General features: G+C 41.9%; 2 protein-coding genes across 6 annotated transcripts in view; one reads left to right on the top strand and one right to left on the bottom strand.

The window, feature by feature from the left end:
* Positions 1-8,494, top strand: part of WIPF3 (WAS/WASL interacting protein family member 3) — a 42,554-nt gene extending 34,060 nt beyond the window's left edge. For all 4 annotated transcript variants that reach the window (XM_068405246.1, XM_068405247.1, XM_068405245.1 and 1 more), the window contains 4 exons: positions 1,187-1,933; positions 3,521-3,667; positions 4,364-4,465; positions 5,376-8,494. In XM_068405246.1, coding sequence (XP_068261347.1) covers positions 1,187-1,933; positions 3,521-3,667; positions 4,364-4,465; positions 5,376-5,416 — 1,037 coding nt within the window. In that variant the 3' untranslated portion in view covers positions 5,417-8,494. The remainder of the gene's footprint in view (positions 1-1,186; positions 1,934-3,520; positions 3,668-4,363; positions 4,466-5,375) is intronic.
* A 2,654-nt stretch (positions 8,495-11,148) lies between these two features.
* Positions 11,149-20,998, bottom strand: part of SCRN1 (secernin 1) — a 42,260-nt gene continuing 32,410 nt past the window's right edge. For both annotated transcript variants that reach the window (XM_068405042.1, XM_068405043.1), the window contains 6 exons: positions 20,769-20,971; positions 17,644-17,838; positions 15,824-15,989; positions 13,750-13,930; positions 11,602-11,761; positions 11,149-11,334 (listed from right to left, as the gene is read on the bottom strand). In XM_068405042.1, the coding sequence (XP_068261143.1) occupies positions 11,603-11,761; positions 13,750-13,930; positions 15,824-15,989; positions 17,644-17,838; positions 20,769-20,971 (904 nt within the window). In that variant the 3' untranslated portion in view covers positions 11,149-11,334; position 11,602. The remainder of the gene's footprint in view (positions 11,335-11,601; positions 11,762-13,749; positions 13,931-15,823; positions 15,990-17,643; positions 17,839-20,768; positions 20,972-20,998) is intronic.

The following is a 20,998-nucleotide window of genomic DNA, read 5'->3' as shown; positions in this document are numbered from 1 at the left end:
CAACTTCAGCACAAATGGCAAAGTCGTCATATTTCCTTCCCATCATCAGTGTGTATTTCTCTGGTATTACAGGTTTGTGTGTTACTTTAAGGATTTGTATTTAAGATTTCTGCCCTTTGGATTTTATAAAGTATACCTTTGATCCAGCAAGGTAATTTACTGACATGAAAAATAAGGCACTTGTCACTTCACAAGGACAGGAGGGAGGCATGTGTAGGAGCCCGACTGCTGCTTTGGCCTCAAGAAGTGCCAGCATCAGTGAGGTGTGACTCTGAGTGGCAGCAGTGACCTCCGGCGCTGTTGGGCAGCTGGTGCCTGCTCAGGCAGCACAGAGCCAAGTAGGCATTTGCAGGGACAGACAGAACTTGGCTCTACCTGTGGTTTCTTTTCCTGGAAGGCAAGCCCACGATGTGCTGCACTGCTTGTGACTGGGCTTCCTCATGTAGCTTCAGCTGCAGTAGCTGCTTTGAGTTGTGCTTAAAACTGTGACCATGCCTGTCAGACTATATGAATATAGAATGAGATGCCTTTTTTGACATCTTGCTTTTTGAAAAACCCGTGACGTTTACTCAGGAAGATACATTTTGTAAGGCCGAGTCTTTGGGCATTTGCTGTTGAAAAGGAAACATTGGAAGCTGTGCCTTCTAGAAAGCCTTTGAGGCTTGAACTCGGCTTTTAACCATGGGATTGAGATTTATGTTTGTGTGAATTTTTTAATCTTAAGCAAGTGCTTTATTTCAAGGACACAAGCTGATGTGTGTCAATCTGCTTGTGTTCTTTGAGGCCTTTTCACTGTGACTCTCAATTCCTTCAAGCAGACAGCTCATCCGTGTTCAGGGGCTGTGTGAGGCACATGAGGCTGTTACCAAGGACCCCAGGCCTCTGCAGAAAAGCACCTTCTCCTTAAACTGTTTCATTTTGCAGAAGCTGAGGAACAGGGAAGGGAGCAGGGTTTCTCAGCAGGTCGTCACATAACTAAGCAGCGTCCCTGGTGCCCACTGGAGTACACCACCTCCCAAGCCCCATTACACCAGGGGCAGCCTGGTGGATAGGAGATGTTTTGGTAGAATTAATCGCTCAGGGTAACCACTGGGGAGGGGAAGATGTAGAGCTTGCTCTTTGCACTGTTTTCTCTGATGAGTGGGACCGAAATCCTGATGTCTAACGTGTGGTACCTGTTTTTCAGCTGGGAGGCCTGGGCAGCTTCCTGGGGTGCGAGCAGCAGCTCCCAGGCCTTCTGCCCCACCAAATAGCAGCACTGCGAAGGCAAGCGGTCACCCCTCACACCCAGCCGAAGGCCCGAGGGCAGCTGTCCCACCAGAGCCTCCCAGCGCCTCCCGAGCCGGAGTGGGCCCCGGGCGGCCCAGCCTGCCTGCCCCCCCTCCACCCCCTCCTGCTTCCAGCAAACCTTCCCTCACTTTCCCTCCTCCTCCCCCTCTCCCCCCTCCAGCCGAGCGCCCTCCCAAAGGGGTGTCCCCCAACGCTGCTCCTCAGCCCTCACTCCCTCCTCCTCAGGGTGACAAACCCCCCAAGTCTCAAGCAGGGGCTTCACACCTGCCCCCACCTACTCCTCCTCCTCCCCTGCCCCTTGTGCCCCACTGTGGGCTCCCTGGCCGGACAACTGATCTCTCTGCTGCTGCTGCCCCCTCTCCATCCGAAGGAAGGGACTGTCCACCTCCCACACCACCCCCGCCCCCACCACACACGCATCCCCTGACCTCAAACAGGCTCTCCTTTCCACCCTCCCCAGCCTTCAGCAATGCTGTCAGCAGTGCTGACGTGCCCCCTCCGCTGCCCCCCAAGTCTCCCCACTTGCTGTCACAGTTCCATAAGCCCACCAGCATTCAGTCGCTGCCGCTTCCTCCCACCCCCGGCCTCCCTCAGCCCGCAGCAGCGGTGGAGACCAGGAAGAAAAGACCCGGCCGAGGCGCAGGTGAGAGCAGCACGTTGAAGAAGGATGGAGGCTTTTTTCTCCCTTTGGCTAGCGGGGGAAATTGCACTAACGGCTGGAGAGCTTGGAGGGGTGGGGATGAACAGCACACGTAGCAGGAGGGTGAAGTCCATCGTCTGGGAGGAATACCCATAGGTTGCACGGCATGCAATGAGCGTGCAAGATGTCAGGCTCTTCTTAGCACTGGGTATGCATGCCCTATAGTTTATTCTGTGATTCTTGGAAGCACCATGCTGATCAGTGAAAGCAACGTTTTAGGACAGCTGGGCTTTTTCTTGCTTACGTGTTGGCATTGGTGTGTCTCCAGCAGTGCAATGACTTGAGCTCAGGAGTGGTCTCCTAACAGTCTCAGGTAGGGCAGCAGAGTGTATACCACTGTGTCTGCCAGATCTGCAGCTGCTCAAGTGCCAGCCTACCCGTGACATCCCTCTACCACAGTACCTGTGCAGTGTGGAGCAACATTGGCAGTCCTTGGGAAACATTACAGGAGAGACTAGAACAAAGATGGTGTAGCTACAGCCATAGATGGGCAAAGGCAAATACAGCTGCAGCCCTCTGCTTTTCTACAGAGGAGCAGCCAGTGCCTCCCATGATCAAGGTATCAGGGCCAAACGTTTCCCTGACTACTTGGAAAGTGGGGATATTAGCTAGTACTTCCTTGAGCAGATGGTAGAAGGAACTTTTTTCAGACTTCTCTGATATAATGAAGGTAATAAAAAAAAAAAAATGAGCCTAGATCTGTGTGGGTTTGAGAAATGGAGACAGCTGCTTAATAAGGAACATCTGAGCAGAATGTTCTGTACCCTGTACTTTAGCAGCCACATGTCGACAGAAGGATGACTGGTTCCCTTTGACAGCCATGGGAAAGGCCACGAAAGTACAGCAGATCAGGTGCTTTGTGATGGTGATTAATGCTGCTCAGGAACTGTCTGATGAACTGTTACTTTATTGAGATGCTTATTTCTCATGGTGGCTCAACTTTTGAGGTTTCCATAGAATTAGCCTGCCTTTCTCTTGGATATCTAGGAGGAGCAGCAGTTTTGAGAGGCTGCTAACTTGGAGGCCTTGGGCTCCCTTCCCCTTACACAGTTCCTGTGGTAGGTCTGCCTGGAAGATGTGAACTTCGATGGCTTTTGCAGCTCCTCAGTGAAATGCACAAGAATAATGGTAATTCCACTGTGTAGCTGCTGAAGTGTCAGGAAATTATTTTATTTTAGAGATACCATCTAGTGTGGTTGGTTGGGTTTCTTCCTTAAAGAAACTGCTTGTTCTTGTGAAAGTGGAAGGATAGTCTTCCCCTCCAGACTGGGACAAAACCGTACTTCAGAATGTCAGACTTGCCCTAGAACTAGAAATAGCAAGCCCTAGCCAACTCCAGTAACGACTTAAATTTAATACTTAATGCTATAAATCCATGGTCAGGCTTGACAAACAGCAGCTATGAAGCTGGGTAAGTTTACCCCAAGTATTTCATTCCTTCTATGCTCCCTCCACTTTTGTGCAAAGCTTACTGTTGGGTTTGTTAAGTCATGATGATGTTCATGTGCTGGTCTGCTGCTTCTTTTTAAGGAACCGGTGCTGGGAAGCTAGTCACACCTCCACAGCCACCAGCAAGATCACCAACAACTGAACTTACGAGCAAGTCTGGAGTCTCAGCCTGGGCTACAGCTCATGACCCCTACCTACCACTTAAAAATGGAAATATGCACATCATTGGTAATATCATCTAAATCAGATATCTTAGCCTTAGCTAAGAATTTTAGTACAAAAGCCTGTGTGTGTCTCAGACTCAAAAACTCATTTGAGACTTTCTCATGGCAGTAACAGGGTAGTATAACTAGACCTATTAGAAACATTTTTGCACAACCTTACAGAATGAGAGAAAATTAAGGCTTTTCACAAAGGATCTGAATCATCCAGTAGACAAGAAAAGCATGCACTACTTGCAAAATTATTTAAGATTGTGAAAAGCTGCTGTAGTGTCCTTATATTACTATTCTTAAAACCAGTTCAGGGACATTTAATAGCTTCAATCCTATAGAGCAAAGACTGCTAAGAATTATTTCTGTGGTCTGATGAATAGGCCATTCATTCTTGCTTATAGCTAAATGGCGTGAAAACCACCTAGGAATACCTCTATTACCACAATGTCATCAATGCAGAAAACTGGAACAGCAGCCAGAAGCTTAACTTCAGTTAGTAGCAGGCAGTGTTTGCAATTAAGCCAGAAAACTTGGATGGCTCACAGAAGTACTCATCAAGATTGTTTATATGGAAAGAGCCACTATCAGTTCCAGGGGAAAACAAGTCAGCATTTTTAATTGAAATTACTTGTGGCAACTCTTTTTTTTTTTTTTTTTTTTAAGTCTCTCTCTAACAGTGACTAATGTTTATTTCCTTGAAACTTCCCAGATGACTTTGAATCTAAATTTACTTTCCATTCTGTGGAAGATTTCCCTCCACCTGATGAATTCAAGCCATTTCAGAAAATATATCCCAGCAAGATAGCTAGAGGTAAGTGTGTAAACATGAGAAGGTCTGATAATTGTCCAGTAGGATTAAAAACAGGGAGTAAAAATAAAGAACAGAAACCAGCTTTAACATGAAGAACTGGGCTGCTAGCGTTGGCACAGAGAGGAATGGGATTTGTTACAGTGGTAACAGGGACCAAAGATATCATGAAAAGATTAATTACTTTAAAGTCTTAGTAGCTAAAAATAAAATTATGTGGCTTGACATGCAGTCTGTGTTCTTAGTTCAATTTGCAGAGCCCTTGGTGTTAAAAACGGTGATGACACATAAACAGACTTGGGCAGCTACTGAGTTGGATTTTTGTTCATGAACTTGTGAAATCACAATAGAAAGGTGATCTGATCCATGTATTCCATCATGTGTTCTAATTTAAATACTATGTGTGGTGTTTTGCACACCTGAATGACAAAGGGACTTAGTACCTGGACCTTGTCAAGAAAGTAATGAATGACTGAACCTTGCTTTTTTTCCACCCCCTCCCCTTAACTTAGAAACTTGGTCTCAGGTCACTGTTGTAGGAGCAGAAGTTCAGCTATCCAGCTTTGAAAACTAGTAATTGAAGGTGCCAAAAGATCTAATGCCCATATTCTGCTTTTTATAAAACAGTCTTTTCTGTATTATCACATCAACTATTTATCTCCAGCTTTTCATTAAGTGGTGTGTTTTTTTTTTGTTTCCATGCCAAGGTACTTTGCATGACTTTTCATAGCAGCCTCAGTCAGGCTAAATTGTCTGCTGTATGATCTGATCAAAGACTTTTTACTGAAGGGCTACAGAGCGTGAGCAATATGTATATCTCAGTTCAAGGGCAGGAGATAAATGCAGCATCCAAAATACATATACAAAAAACGTCTCTATCACCTCTGATTAAACCTGTCCTATCTATTTACAGATGCCTCTAAAAATCCTCCATTAAGAACACATGTGAGATGAGAAGAGTCTTCTGATGCTCTCTGGATTACTATTAAAAAGAACAACATCCAGATAATATATAAACCAGAACGGATCCCCATTACAGTGATAGAGATTATATTTGAATTGCAAGTCTGCAATGATAACATTTCTATAAACTGGAAAAGCGAAGTAAATGATACTTTTTGAACTGGCCTATGTACTACTGGAATGTTAGTGCAGGCTTTTAAATTACTGTCTATAGGTGGATATTTTTTAAGCAAAGCAGTGTGAAATTTAAATTCTTTGTAGTGTTGAAACAATTCTCATTCTTATGACGCTGACAGATGTTACCTCAGAATACTTTTTGTAGTACGTGCCTGTAATTCAGTTTCCCCCTTCCATCATCATTTGTAAGTATTTTGGAAATTCTCCAGTTATTATTCAGCCATTTTTCAATGAGCTATCAGAGACTACCATGCTACCTTTAGTCTCTTCGTATGTTTCTTCTCTTCTTCTATTCTGCCTATCCTCAGATTGCAGCCGAATGTCACTTTCATGAACAGATGGGCCCACAATCCTTTTCTTATCAAGCATGAAGAGATGACAAGGAGCTGTGGCTGCTGTTGAGCCTACCTCCTATTGATTACAGATCCTTATAGGATAGTGTCTGAAGAAGCCCAGCTGGGCAGGATGGTCATGGACTTGACAAAGACAGAACTTTCCCAAACTGGAGGAAAAGAAGGTTGTTCTACTGTAAGCAACAAAAAAATGGTGTGTGTGAATACACATGCTATGCAGTATGTATGTAAGGGCACATGTCCTGTCTTTTCCTGCTGGCAAAGTGTGTATTTACCCAGCAATTAGGAGGCCTTTGGATGAGGGGTCTAACACCTACATTTTAAACACGCAACTAGAGCTACTGTTGTTCACCCAGAGCAGCAGTGAGCATTCATTGTCCAAAATACACCACATGGAACAAACAGTCCCCAAAGTGGTTGTTCCCTTGAATAGAGTTGGTTGAAAAAAGTAACAGCCTAGCAGCAGACAAAACTTGAGCTTCTGCTTTTAATATGTAGCTTGAGGTAAGGTCTTTGGATCACAGATGTTCAGATCTGGTCATAAGATGTCTGTTATTTCCAGCAAGAATAACCCTTATTCTTGTGCATTTCACTGCATTAATAGGAGTGTTGCCAGCAAGTCGAGGGAGGTGATCCTTCCCCTCTGTTCAGCACTGCTGAGGCCATACCTGGAGTACTGAGTCCAGTTCTGGGCTCCCCAGTGCAACAGAGACATGGACATGCTGTAGAGCATCCAACAAAGGTCCACTAAGATGATGAAGGGACTGGAACATCTCTTCTATGAAGAAAGGCTGAGAGCTGGGACTGTTCAGCCTGGAGAAGAGAAGGCTCAGGGGGATCTTATCAATGTGTATAAATATCTGGAAGGAGGATATAAAGATGGAGCCAGGCTCTTTTTGCTGGTACCCAGTGGCAGGACCAGAGGCAATGGGCACCAACAGAAACACAGGAGGATCTGTCTGAACATCAGGAAGCACTTGACTGGGAGGGTGACCAAGCAGTGGCACAGGTTGCCCAGGGAGACTGTGGAGTCTCACTCCTTAGAAATAGTAAAAAGCATCTGGACATGGTCCTGGGTGACTGGCTGTAGATGACCCTTGCTTGAGCAGGGGGCTTGGACCAGATAACCTCCAACCACCCCTTCAACCTCAACCACTCTTTGATTCCCCTTCTTACAGCTTTCCTGGGTTCCTGCACCTGGGCCACAACCACCCCATGCAATGCTACAGGCTTGGGGAAGAGTGGCTGGAAAGCTGCCTGGTGGAAAAGGACCTGGGGGTGTTGATCGATGGCTGGCTGAATATGAGCCAGCAGTGTGCCCAGGTGGCCAAGAAGGCCAACAGCATCCTGGCTTGTATCAGAAATAGTGTGGCCAGCAGGACTAGGGAAGTGATCGTCCCTCTGTACTCGGCACTGGTAAGGCCACACCTTGAATACTGTGTGCAGTTTTGGGCCCCTCACTACACGAAAGACATTGAGGTGCTGGAGTGAGTCCAAAGAAGGGCAACGAAGCAGGTGAATGGTCTGGAAAACAAGTCTTATGAGGAGCGGCTGAGGGAACTGGTGTTGTATATCTGGGGAAAAGGAGGCTCAGGGGAGACCTTTTCGCTCTCTACAACTACCTGAAAGGAGGTTGTAGAGAGGCAGATGTCAGTCTCTTCTTCCAAGTAATAAGTGATAGGACAAGAGGAAATGGCGTCAAGCTGCACCAGGGGAGGTTTAGAAGGGATATCAAGAAAAATTTCTTGACTGAAAGGGTTATCAAGCATTGGAACAGGCTGCCCAGGGAAGTGGTGGAGTCACCATCCCTGGAGGTATTTAAAAGACATGTAGATGTTGCACTTAGAGATGTGGTTTAGTGGTGGACTTGGCAGTGTTAGGTTTACGGTTGGGCTCAATGATTCTAAAGGTCTTTTCCAACCTAAATGATTCTGTAATTCACCAGCCTGAAAAAAAGGCCCATACTGTTCCAGAATGAGCCTGGTGCTAACAGTCAGGCTATTTACAGTTACAGCATTAATTTATGTAATTGCCATAAATTCCCCTCAGCTGCAGCTGTAATAACATCACAGGTGGAGATCTTTCTCCATGGCCATGCCTTTGAACAAAGCTATTTGGAAAAGACAGGTAACTGCCTATTTACATATCTCTGCTTTTCTCTTGTTTCTTGCAACTGCTCAGTTGTGCTGTATCTCCTACTCCTACACACATGCACGCTCATGGTGTGGCGATGGTGTAATGGTAAGAAGCTGTTCACCTGTAGGACTCTAAGAAAGCATCATTAGTCTTTCTAGCCTATTTATGATACCTTGCTGTATGTTATGTGAAAAGAAACAAAATAAGTGATGCTTTTGACCAATACTTACTGTCACTGTCATCATTATAATTACTTGATAAATATGCATGAATATAGTATTAAGCAGGGGTCAGCATACACACTGCTTCTCAAACAACTGGAAAAATTTAATACTGCTTTGAAGAATATTTTGTTATAGTACTATTAAAGGTGACTTAGTGTTGGTTCTCATTTGTTCTAAAACTTGTGTACTGCTCTGTAATAAGTACCTTCATAAGAATTTTAAAACTACTTAATGCTAGACTACCTGACAGAAGATATCTGAAGGAGAAAAAAATTTTTATTCCTGTTTTTATTATGATTGGGACTATTTTACAAGCAAACATCTTTTCAGGGATTAAGTTAGAAAGGCTGTGCCTATATGCAAGCATTGGTGAAACATTATTTCCGTATCTACTGGATTATTGTTCAAGATCCATTGAAGCTTTTGAAGTTGCTATTACCTGGTAATAGGGAGAATCACAGTGGCTGTCACCCAGTGGCAGCTGGTCCTACTCTGTACTTCTACTGAGCCACAGCTGTGCTCAAGACCAGTGGAAGTTTTAAGGCCATGGGGGTGCTCAGGTTTCTTAAAGTTGTAGGACTAGTGATTGCACTCAAGCATGGTGCTGTAGCACAGTATTTTTTTTTTAAATGCACTATGCAGGTGAAGCAAAAGCAACACACTATTAGAAAATTACTACCTCAACCACTGTGCTTAAAACAATTTATTAGTTCTGTCATATAAGCAGTTCCAAATAAGAACATAAACTCCCACAAGGTAATTGCAAATGTTGGTTTCTTCTTTCTTAAGGAACAGGCAAATAAGATATATTATGTTTTTAGCAGGAACACACTCTTCTTTCATCTTGCCTCCCACCGAACTCTCAAACATTAGAGATCTGAGTTGTGCACGAGAGCTGTGTTCAGTGGTATATCCTAATTTTGGCCCTCTGCATGGAGCAGTCATTTTATCCCTGTTCTCCCCTTGTTCACAAATACCCAGCTACTCCTGTCAGGTACAAAGTGCTCAGCAAGCAGCAGCTTATAGAAGCATCTCTGAAGTTCAACATGGTCTGTGTTAAGTGTACTCTGATTAGGAGTATTTTCATTCGAAGTATTCTTTCATTCCACAAGCGGATTTCATGGGAAATCCATTTACTTCAGTTGTGGGCAGCTGGCAAAGGCACACGCTCTTTCAGCTGGCTTCATCCAGCACAATACCCTCTGAAATGAAGTGTGCTCCTTGCAGTCCCCATTCTGGCTAAGTAGATAGAAGCTAAGTTTTAGGGTTTACTTGCCTATTTTCTCCTTCCCTTGTCTCCATTTTCAGAACACCTAGGCACAGGAGCTGGTCCTGTAACAGAGAGCAGGGGAGGAGTGTATTACAAATGGGAAGATTATTAGGTAGGCCGTAGGAGAAAGTATCTTCATGCTTGTTTTCTGTAAATGAAAAGGCCCAATGTTTTCTTGTCCAATTGCCAGTTGTCATGTAAGGCAATACCAAAGTAATGAGTCTGAATGGAACAATTTCATAAAAAAAATCCTGAGAATGCAGTGTTCCAATATGGCAATGACTATTTCCCTAATGCACAATGCTTACGGTTTCAAGTTGAGGTGTTGCTGCCTTCTAAGGAGCTTTTATTTCCTCAATGCAAAAGTCCATGATTCTTCACCATCCTCTTCCCTGAACAGTGAAGGATTTTAACTCCATATGCTAACTTCCACTTATTGAAGACATGGACTTCTTGTCTGAACCTCCTGTTAAAAAAAAACCCAGCCATCTTTGCATGACATGGGAAGCAGTGTTTACTGGTTTAATTCTTGAAGTGTTTGCCCTATCTATCTCACTTCTACAAGAAGAAAATAGATGAAAAATAGATCTGTCTTTAAGACTGTCAAGGGAAGCATAAGACTGCCATTTCTAAGCCTAACCATAGAATGATGATAGAATGGTTTGGGTTGTAAGGGACCTTAAAGGTCATCTAGTTCCAACCCTCCAGCCACAGGCAGGGACACCTTTCCACTAGGCCAGGTTGCTCAAAGCCCCATCCAACCTGGCCTTGAACACTTCCAGGGAGGGGGCATACACAGCTGCTCTGGGCAACCTGTTCCAGTGTTGGGTTGCCACACCCACCAGTAACTCACTGGTACTTAATGGATTCATCAGCCATGTATGCTCACCACAGAGATTACTAGGAACTGTTTAGCAGTACAAAGGCAGAAAGATGGAGAATAGTCAGGTATTGATCAATGTCCAGCATCTATTCCCTCAAGAATTTCCAAATTTGTAGCTTGTATATAAATATGACACCTTATTAATTGTATCTTAAGAGCCAGTAGGTTATGTATAGATGTCTGAGGCATCCAAGCTGGCTCTGCATTTTAGTACTCAATAGTAGAACAGCAGCCAGGTGCATTACAAACATAAGCTTCCCTCAGTTGGGTGCAGGTGAAGGCAAAACTTAACCTGAGGGACCTAATTCTGATAATTTGTACAGCCATAATGTTGAATGCTGAGCTACTGTAACCAGATACGCCCATATGAGGCCAGTACAGCAAGGTCAAGAACCAGAACTTACCTTCCTGCTCCCTCAAAACTGGGATTTCAACTCTACCATTCTTTGTATGAATTAGCAAGAAGAGAAAAATGCAAGTCCACGTTGCTGCAAGCCTAGACCTGAGCAACAGAGGAAAAAAACAGATTGCTTTCAATGACGATATGGCAGTTAGCCTGATGAAGTTAATCTTTGCTTTAATTGGTAGCCCAACATACATATTTAAACATTCTGTTCTAAATTAGCCAGCATGCACACAGTAACTGGATCAGTCAGTGACTTTCTCCTTTCACTATATACATACACAAACAGGAACACCACAAGATCGGACAAAGAAAAGCAATTTGTTAACCGGATACAGCTAGCAAGTAACATTTTTTCCTCTAGAAATGTTTTTCCTGTAAATTCACAGGTGTGAAGACTTTCTTTCAAGGCTTGAAGAACTTTGCAGTCTTCCAGTGACAAGGCTAACAATAACCACCGTAGCTGAAATGAGATAAAATTCATTTAAAATCCATTCCAAGCAAGAGTGAAATTGCAAAAAAATTGCCTGCAATATAGCACAGGGAAAAGGGACTTTGGAGACAATCTGAACAGATGCACTGAGGTAGAAAGGTGGCTTTGGACACGATTCTGAACACCCTTAGCTTAGTAAAAGAGAAGGAGGAGGATCAGAATCAGATCCAACATTTCACATTCATTGATACGTGGTACCAGAAACTCGGTATCTAAAGAATTTAAGTGTTTGCTTACTTTATTTGAAGAACTTTAGTTCTGTGTCAACACAGTCATAGAAAAGATCCACTACTTCAGCAGGATCCAGAACCTCTGTACGAGTAAGAATATCTTCCATTGCTTCTAAGCCTTGTTTTTCAAGGTCTAACATAATCCTCATCAGTTTCTGGCCTTTATCCTAAAGGCATGAAACAACCAAACTCAATTAACCAACAAACGGGCTCATTAAAGCATTTTACTGTTCTCTTCTGTTATGGATATCTTTTCAAGTATTTTTAAAAATGAGAAAGCCTTTTTAAATACAAACTATGTCAATACTTTTTTGGATGGTCAAAGGCTAAAAGGAACAGTGCATTAAGAAAACTAACCAAGGAGTTGCTAAGTTTAAAGCAGAGAAGGAAGATGGAGTGAAAGATGGATAGAGGAAAATGGTATAATGCTTACACGTGATGAAGAGGTAAAAGTAACTTCTTAAGCCTGTAAACCCACAAACAGAGCTATATTAGAAGATGAGAAGCCCCAGGATTGTACAGATCATGGTATGTACATATGTATCCCTCAGATCATCACCTGCAAGATGATGATTAGATCTGAAATGATGTGTAATGTAGCAGCATTAAGACTCCAGATCCCAGAGAAAGCTTTGTGTGTCATTCTGACTTCACGTTTCTGGGCAGGAAATTCACCCCTGAAGAAGGTGTCATTTTGTTTTATCCAGATGTCATTTCAAGTCTCCTCTTTTTTTTTTTTTTTTTTTTAAATGGAGGGGTGCTGTTTGTTTTGCTTGCCACTTCCAAAATTGAATTCCAGAAAAAAAAAGGCATTTAGAATGAGACAAACAGTTCTGAGATTTCCAGGATTTATAGCAGCATTTGTGCAGAAAGAGCAGAGCACCTAAGCTAAGGTTTAGGCTCTCAGGTGGGCAGCTTTTATAGCATGAAGCCTGACTAAAAGCTACATTTCCTTTTCTACCACAACTTTTGGTGTCACACTGTGGGACTTTAATAGGGAAGGGATCACAAGATGCTAACATACCTCTTCTAGGACCTCCCTAAATCAGCATCTCGCATAATGCTCTGGGAGCCAGCTGCTCATTGAGTCAATGTTACCCCAGAGGCCACAGATTTTAAATTAAACCATTCCAAGGGATTAAAAACCACATCTAGCCAAAACTGCATTTAAATAAAGTTTGTACTAGCAAAGGTTACCGTGGTTGCCTTAATCACTAATGGATAAGTCTGAATGTTGTTATGATCTTAGCAAGACTCTGACCTACCCTAATATGCACAGAGGAAAATTGCAGAAAAGCAAGTCCTCTGTGGAAGTTCAACATGACTATGTGGGTCTTCCACAAATTGCCCAAAATACCAATACCAGCATGACTGGCACACCCTGGTGATCTCTCCCTCTATTCTACTTCCTTCTAACCAGGTATCCAGTTTACTGCTGTAGTTGTAATTGCAAATGTCAAGGAACAGTTATTAAACTACTTGCACGATGACAGCAAAAGTTGTACCTCAATCAGTTGGAAAAGCTGTACAGAACAATCCCCTTCCTGCCTTTATTTATTCTGAAATTTATTCCTGTATGAGATCTTCAACACTTTAGGTTTTTACACTGGAAGGCTTTCAGCCCTCAGGTACCTGCTGCATAGCATTGGAAAGTGTCCTTTCTTCTTGCATGGCATTTTCAGTTAATTCTTACACATTAACAGAAATGCATTAAATTGAGACTTGCAAAACTGTCACATGCAAATTATTCCTTCAAGAAAAAAACCTCAAACTACGTAGTTCTTAATCCAGCATATAATTTAAATCACAACATTCCTGCCATCATCCTATCATATAATTCTGACCCCATGTTGCACTAGCATCCAGTGTTCAATTATCACTTAAGAAGACTATATACACAATGGGGACTGAACAAACCAATCAGCTTGTAAGTCTGACTTTTCACTTTGTAAAAGTAATGGAGCAGAGCAACACTCAGGATAACCAAAAACACTATGCAGAACAGTTTGTCCTTCAGGGGGCGTCATTATTCAAACTAAACTTGCCCGGATCCTAAGAATATTCAGAGAATGTTTTTCAGTGAGTGACTTTAAAGTAAATTATGGAGTCAGGAACCTACATTTACTTCTTGAATTCCAAGTCCCACAGCTCTTACCTGATCATTCTCAAGGAGAGATCGGGCCCATTCATGTGCCTTGTACAATTCATGCCTGCGATCAGGTTTCTCCTGGAATCGAGGTAGCTTTTTAGCAGGATCATCATTGCCAAAAGAAGGAGACTGTACTTTCGGTACTAATTTTACATCATCAACAAAAATAAAGGGTTTAAATATGGACCTGAAAGAAATGAGAATCACTGCTTGCAGTAATAAGAGAGAGTTTATGTACGTTACTGAAATGTTCACCAGGCTATTTTAAAACAACAGATACAGAACAGCATAAGTAATTCATCTACACTAGGCATGGACTAGGTTAGAGAGCTGGTATTGATCACAAGCAAAATAAATCTATGTGCTTTAAAAGAACTGGGTTTGCCAATTACTGTAAAACTTCATTACCCCTTTTTACCTATAGACTTCTTTGGTCTCCTTCATGCCAGTTCTGCCACTTCTTTAGAAAAGTAGCACTGTATTTTGCCCTCCAAGTTTTTTTTAACAAATCTCAGCATTTAGCCTCACATCAGTTTTTCTCCTCTGTTCACACTGCCACCTCTCCTTCTCTGCCTAGATTTAATTGTCATTAAAATCACAAACACACACTTGTGTGGGCAGGGAAGATTACATACCTTTCTCAATATCAGAGGATTTGGCATAAAACCAACAGCACTTTAGAATTTTATGTCAAGCTGGGGGGGGGGGGGGGGGAAGACATAGCTACCAATACTGTGACACTTCTCAAACAACTTCAACACTGAATTTGGATCTAAACTCCAGAGACAGACAACAAAACCCCGTCAATCCGGGCTCTTAATTCCTGAGAATCTGAGAGCAGGTATTGGCAAGTGCATGGAGAAACTGCCTTCCTTTCCTTTAGATACACAACAGCACCCTGCATTCTGCAGTAAAGAAGCTGCCAGAAGTGCAAGACTTCTGCAAAACATGATTAATAACCACTGCCTGCACACAGTCAGCAGGTTCATTGCTGCTATCCTTTCCATCACTGCCATGAAGCCTTACTAAGACTTATGTGACTCACTAGCTGCACTTAAAATAATGCTTTTTTAATGCATTAGAGTGTAAAAATAAAGCAAGAAATGTCTCTAAACAAATTTTTTTTCAGCTAGACTCTCTGTCTTTAAAAAGGACAGAAATCCCACCAAAGCAATTTGAAGCCTTGCTCCTTTTTATCTCAAAGGATTTGCATCAAGTCAAAGAGAAGTTTTGGTAAGCGAGCTCACACTTCATACTTAACCCTAAAAGTTTGAGTTGCATAACGCAAGGTGAGTGGAAAGTCCGTTTGGCATGGATGACTTCTGTGGCCCTTGGTAGAACCTAATGCTTACTACCACTCTTATAGGAATGACTGCCAGCTGTTCAAGGGCATAATTTTCTTCTCCCTATAACCTCTTTACCTCAATGCAAGTGGCAGATCTCCTGAATAACTGCAAGTAGTTTAGTTTCATTTCTGTGAATCCCAGGTGGATTCTGTTTAAAGCACAAGATAATCCATTAGTTCTTTGACGATCTGGCCCATGAGTTCCCTTATCTCCTCTGCTGCTTTCAACTAGAGAAGACATCATTTAAACCAACTGGAAATTGTTCCTTCATTAAAAAACATACTTGGGATACTCGGGAGTTGCAGATGGTCTGCTCTGTTAACATTTTGATGTCATACAAGGCTATCTATAGTACACACCCCTCTTTGCTATTTAGACACTTTGTTTCAGTTCTGTACCCACCTGCTCAAGAGAAGTGACTAAAATTGTCCACAACCTCATCACCTCAACAAGAACCCACTGGAAAGTAACTATGTAGTAGTTCCTGGGTCCCCCTAAACTGCTTTTACTCTAGAAGCTCTGAATTTAGGCAAAGTTCCAGATGCAGCCTTTCAGCCCAGCGGTGTCCATTTAGAATTGCAGCAAGATGTAGCTCAGTAACAGAGGACAGTCAGATTGCACACCAACAGCTACTGACTGCATTTCTGGTTAGAACATGCTTCAGCGGGGTTTGTTTAATCTCTTTCAACCCATCATCTGCTCTGCACCCAGGAAATCCCAGTGCTGCGGCTTACCTTGAAGGGTCTGGTGTGCCAGTGAAGTAATGAACACAGGGAAAACTAGGGTCCTGAGGCAGAACAGACACTATGCTAGCTGTGGTAAGGAAAGATTCAGAGTCCACACAGACACCACTATCCTTGTCACGCAGGACATCAATCATAGCTTGTGCAGAAATGTCACCTATATGAAGGGGGGAAAAAAAATTCCTGAGTGTTCAATGGCTCGGACCCCAGGTAAGGATTTTAGCCTGAACAGACTTTGGCCTAATATGACCAGTGACATTCCATACAGGCATGTCACAAATCCCAGTTAACAGTTTCTATTTAAACAATGTAAACCCAGAATGAACTTGCCTAGCTAGTAAAAGACAACAGTAAGAAGCATTAATTAGGTATTACAATTGTTAGGCAGGGAGAAATGTCATTAAAAGGGTATTTTTCAGGAAGAAGGCCTCCATGCCTGTAATATTGCCTTAGTAATCACTATGAACAGACTACTTACATAAAACACCCATTTTCCTCTAAGAAGCTACCTCCACCCAAGCCCGGGCAGAATGGGAGCACCCTGTTCTCCCACTTCTCATCTATTTCCATTAGCTCTCAGTCAACTTTTTGAAACACCATCTTGCTTTCACAGGGTGTTACAGCAGCAGAGCTAGACACTGAGATTTTTCTCCAAACCACTATCTACAAGAATCCCCTGTTCTCATTCTACTTCCTGCCTGTGTCTTACCACAGCTTTCTCCCCACGGCACCTCTCTATTTTCTTGCATTACCCCTTTCGCAGGTAGGGATTCTTCCCCAGAAACTTCTCAAACCCTGCACTGATTCACCCTTCCATGCACAGGTGCCTCAATACACCAGGAGACATGGAATGACCCAGCAGTCTGCAAGATTTGCAGCCATAGCCATCTGTCTGTAGGGGCCCTGAGGCTTTTTAGTGCTATAATCCAGGTTTATTAAGACCTTTCACCTATGGTCCTTCAGAATTACTGTATTTGCCTCTCAGACACAAACCACGCTCCATGTAATTCTATAGCCTTTGCAGGAACCCTGCATTGCAATAAATATTTCACCTCTATGCTCTTCTTGACATTTGCCAACATGTGAAAATGCTATCAATCTGGTGAATTCACATCTGTAGTAAAGGGCTTTTTATAAAAAGATCATTTGTACCATTTTTCACACATTAAAGAGCAAACACATGTCAGCCATGCACTGCTGCAGGCTGGTCATTTCAGAGCTATTTTGAGCAGCTGCAGTGAACTTAAGTCATTAATAAATTTTGGTCTGGAAATAAACCCTCCCATTCACTGAAGGCAATTGGCACATTGTTCTGGTAACTTTGTTCTGCTCAACAATGAAAAAGGGACTTCAGGTTGCAACTGACTAGCATTGTTCTTCCTTAAACTATGGTCTTAATTCCTTCCCCAAAAGCCTAAGCAAACCTCCCAAAATGCAGAATCCATTGAGCTCAAGCTTTCATACGTGAGGCCATTTTTTTTTTAATACTACAATTTTAGTATTAGGTAGGGCCACTATAATTACACCAAAGCACAAATGTAGCGGTACATCATGCACATCAGAACAGTAAAGAAAGTTACTTTATAATTGCAATCCTGTTTTAAAACCTTAAACTTGAGGGGGACATTAAGCGCTTCATCCTAAATTGTGGCAGTTTTAGGGACAGTTTTCAGTTCTGGTCTTCCTTTCCACACAGTTTACATGTAGAGATATTCTCCTCAGTCAGATGTAGTTCCGGACAGAATGCCTGAAAGGAGGCAGTGGTGACTAAAAATCCTGCTGCGCGCACAGAAAGATGGTTCAACACTTACCACCTTGCTTTTCTAGGCTCTCCCTGCCAGAACAGCAGGCTAAATGGTCATCAGCAAGAGAGAACGCTTCAGAAAAATTGAAGTCTGAGTCTCCGTTCCACCAGCCTTGACTTCTCACGTAATTCCTTAGTTCAGGATGCTCAGCATCTATTTTTGTAGTTAATGAAAGCTGATTGCAAAGGCATTTCACCCCCTCTGTAGAAACAGCCACATATTAAGAGAGACCATTAATACAGTTTTTCTGGGAGAAGCTGGAAGGACAATGTAATTTTCATCAGGAAACAAATTAAATCATTGCTTAGGATGTAGATTTGGCATGACTGCGTAACTACACATACACAGAGTTACCAGCCACTGCAGGTTGCAAAGCTCAAGTCTCTGTGCCCTAATTAGGTATTTACAGTGCCTTGTGATTAATAGTGCTATTTAGTCAGAATACCAGTTTCACAATCCATACCTTATACATTCTGATCATGAAGTACCAGTGGTCTCCAAATGCCAAAGGCACCTGCCTAATCTTTTCTCCACTGGTATATTCCACTGCCACAACAAGGCTTGAGGTCTGACTTGATTTCAAAATATATTTCAGCAAAGCTGCATTTAGTTTTATGACTCTTCTTTGCCTCTCAAAACTGAAAATTTAATTTGGAAAATGTTTTTAAAAGCTTACCAATTGTTTTAAGCTTCCCAGTTGAAAAACAATTTTATTGTAAGCAGCAAGACAGGCTTAAATTAAACTTTATTTTTAATCTTATATTTTAGAATGGCATGAAGTAAAAAGGAAGTGTAAGTAACCTTCAAAGAATACTAAAGGGTTTTTTAATTTGCTTTTCTCAAAAATACCGCAGTGCTTATATCCATATATCTACAGCATGACTAACAGTGGCTGCTGCAGATACTCCTCAGAGAGAACAAAGCAAATGCGTTGGAAGCCAAGGAAAGAGATGATAAGGTAAATCTGTAAACTAAAATAAAACTAGATTCTCAAATTTGACACAAACTTTTTCTTAAACAGAAATCAAAGCAGCATTTGTGAAAGTTATTAATACTGCCTTTCACAAAAGTAAGCTTGCTTTTGTAATGCCTCATGCATGCAATTTAAATGAATAACAACTTACAGCAGGAAATTCTGTGCATTAGTCTGCAAAAAAGTCACTGTCATTCAGTTCTGACTTGTACTAGGTCACTGACAGTTTGTTCTGATGCACACCTTCAAACAGCATACCTTTCAGGGAATTTTCTTGACTTGAGTGACAGAAATATTTGAGTTTGTATCAAGCTAGGCAAGCCACTCCTTAAGGGCTCTTTAAATACTACATTTAGTAACTCATGTAAAATAGTATTTCGTGGTTTTGATCCCCCTCAAAAAACGAAAATTTATCAAGCAAATAAATATTTCCATTCAGACTAAAGAACAGTAATAGGAAGGATATGAAAGTGTTTATCCTTAAATTACTGTCAAAGACTTGCTTGATAAACATTCACTGTAAGCTTTACAGAACTGCAGCATTAATATTAGAAATAGAACAACTCTGAGACAGAGTTAGGAAAAAAAAAAGCCTTCACACTGAGGAATGAAACATTTTCCCTGGTTTAGCAGTATTTGTGCATTCATTTGAAAGCTTAAGTGGCACGCTTATGGTTGCAAAAAAGAACCCCCTGAACAAAGTGTGAAGCATAGAGTTCTTACATAGCCAGCAGTCTTTCCTCTTGGCAGCCTCAGCAGGCTGCAGGAGATGGAAACTACCCTATCTGTGGCTCACAGGGACCTCCTGAAGAGAAATGTGCTGGTAAAAATCAGAACAGAGCTGCAGTATCATTTCAGAAAGCTGCAAGCAGCAGATGAAGGCAACAGTTTATTTGCTGGGAAGAAGGATGTGAAGGTTACGTATTGCAGATGCAGCAAAAAAGGCCAAGTAGAAAACACTGTTCTTCAAGTATCAGCCAGGTAGGTCAATAGAAGGTGGCAGGCTGTTGCTGCATAATCCCAGGAACTGCAGGAGCCAGCTGCCTTCCAGAATTTGGATTTTATCAGGACAGCATTATCAGTCTTCCCTCCTCTATGTTTGGTATCTGTTTGTGCTAGATGACTTCCTCCATCTTAAAACACAAGCTTTGCTTGGAAAAACACCACCCCTGCTGAGGTAAGCGGATTCATATTTGATGGCATGAACTGACAACAGGCCATCACACAACATTACACAGCCTGGTGTTATTTCTTTGCTTTGGTATTTTCAACAAAGGTAAGCCTTCCTCCTCCCCATATCTGCTATCTCCTACCTTTCAGTGAAGGGGAAATGAAAAGAGAATTGAATGGATCTGTCGTAGCTCAAAGCATGGATGACAAAAATCCTCTTAAATTATCTGAATTTTTAATTCATTCAAATGTGAAGAAATTGAATAAAATAAAATAAATAAAATAAAAATCCCTTCAAAACTAAAAACAACAACTGAGAATAAATTAAATACACACCTTAATATTAAGGCAGTACATATTTGCCACTTATTTTAAATAAGTTCAGCCACCGAGCCAGTGAAATCTAGAAGTTAGTTTGGCAGCTCTGGCTTTACACGTACAGAAAAAGAAACCACCTACAAGTTTAAAGAGCAGAAAAGTATTGTTCTGCAGTATCAGATAAGAAATGTGGATATGAGGGGACTATATCTATTGCAGTGTTGCAACCCACAGCAGCCCATTCAATTCACCACCTAACAGAAGCAGTTTTCTCAAAGCTATCAATGCTTATCCTGCCCTCTTAATATTTTAGATTTGTAAGTAACAATTTGGGCATTAACTCCAGCAAAAAGACACCTGACACGTTCCAAACAGTAAATAAATCTGGGACAACACAACACTTACCAAATTTAAGCATTATTACATAGCTTATGTACATAAGTAACAATCTCCAGCTTCACAGAAAATGCTAAGTTACACCAGCCAATGCAAATAAACATTTAAAAAAATTAAGAATAGTACAAATATAGAAGGTTAAAATCGATGATTAAACCAAACACTTGCATAAATTAGTCACTTATTTAAATTCAGTGACTTTAAGATCAATTCTTCCAAGACAATTCTTTACAGCTATTTATAATGAGATGTTTGCTGTGAGTGATAAACTGACCTGTGATTTTTTCTGCTGCCCAGTACTTTCCAGAAGTCTCCAGTATCCAGGCTTCATTTCTGTCCACAATCAAAAATGCACTTTGGAAAGTATGGCATGAACTCCCATCTTCATAATAATTTCCACCTTGTCCATGCTCTTCCAACAGAGCAACTATCACATCCAATGCTTCTTTAGCTGTTGCACCTCTTTCTAGGCCAAGTCTATAAGAAAAGGGTAAAACAGAGATT

The sequence above is a fragment of the Nyctibius grandis genome, chromosome 7 (assembly GCF_013368605.1).
Source record: "Nyctibius grandis isolate bNycGra1 chromosome 7, bNycGra1.pri, whole genome shotgun sequence".
In the NCBI taxonomy this organism is placed as follows: domain Eukaryota; kingdom Metazoa; phylum Chordata; class Aves; order Nyctibiiformes; family Nyctibiidae; genus Nyctibius; species Nyctibius grandis.
This window is presented reverse-complemented; position numbering and strand designations above follow the sequence as displayed.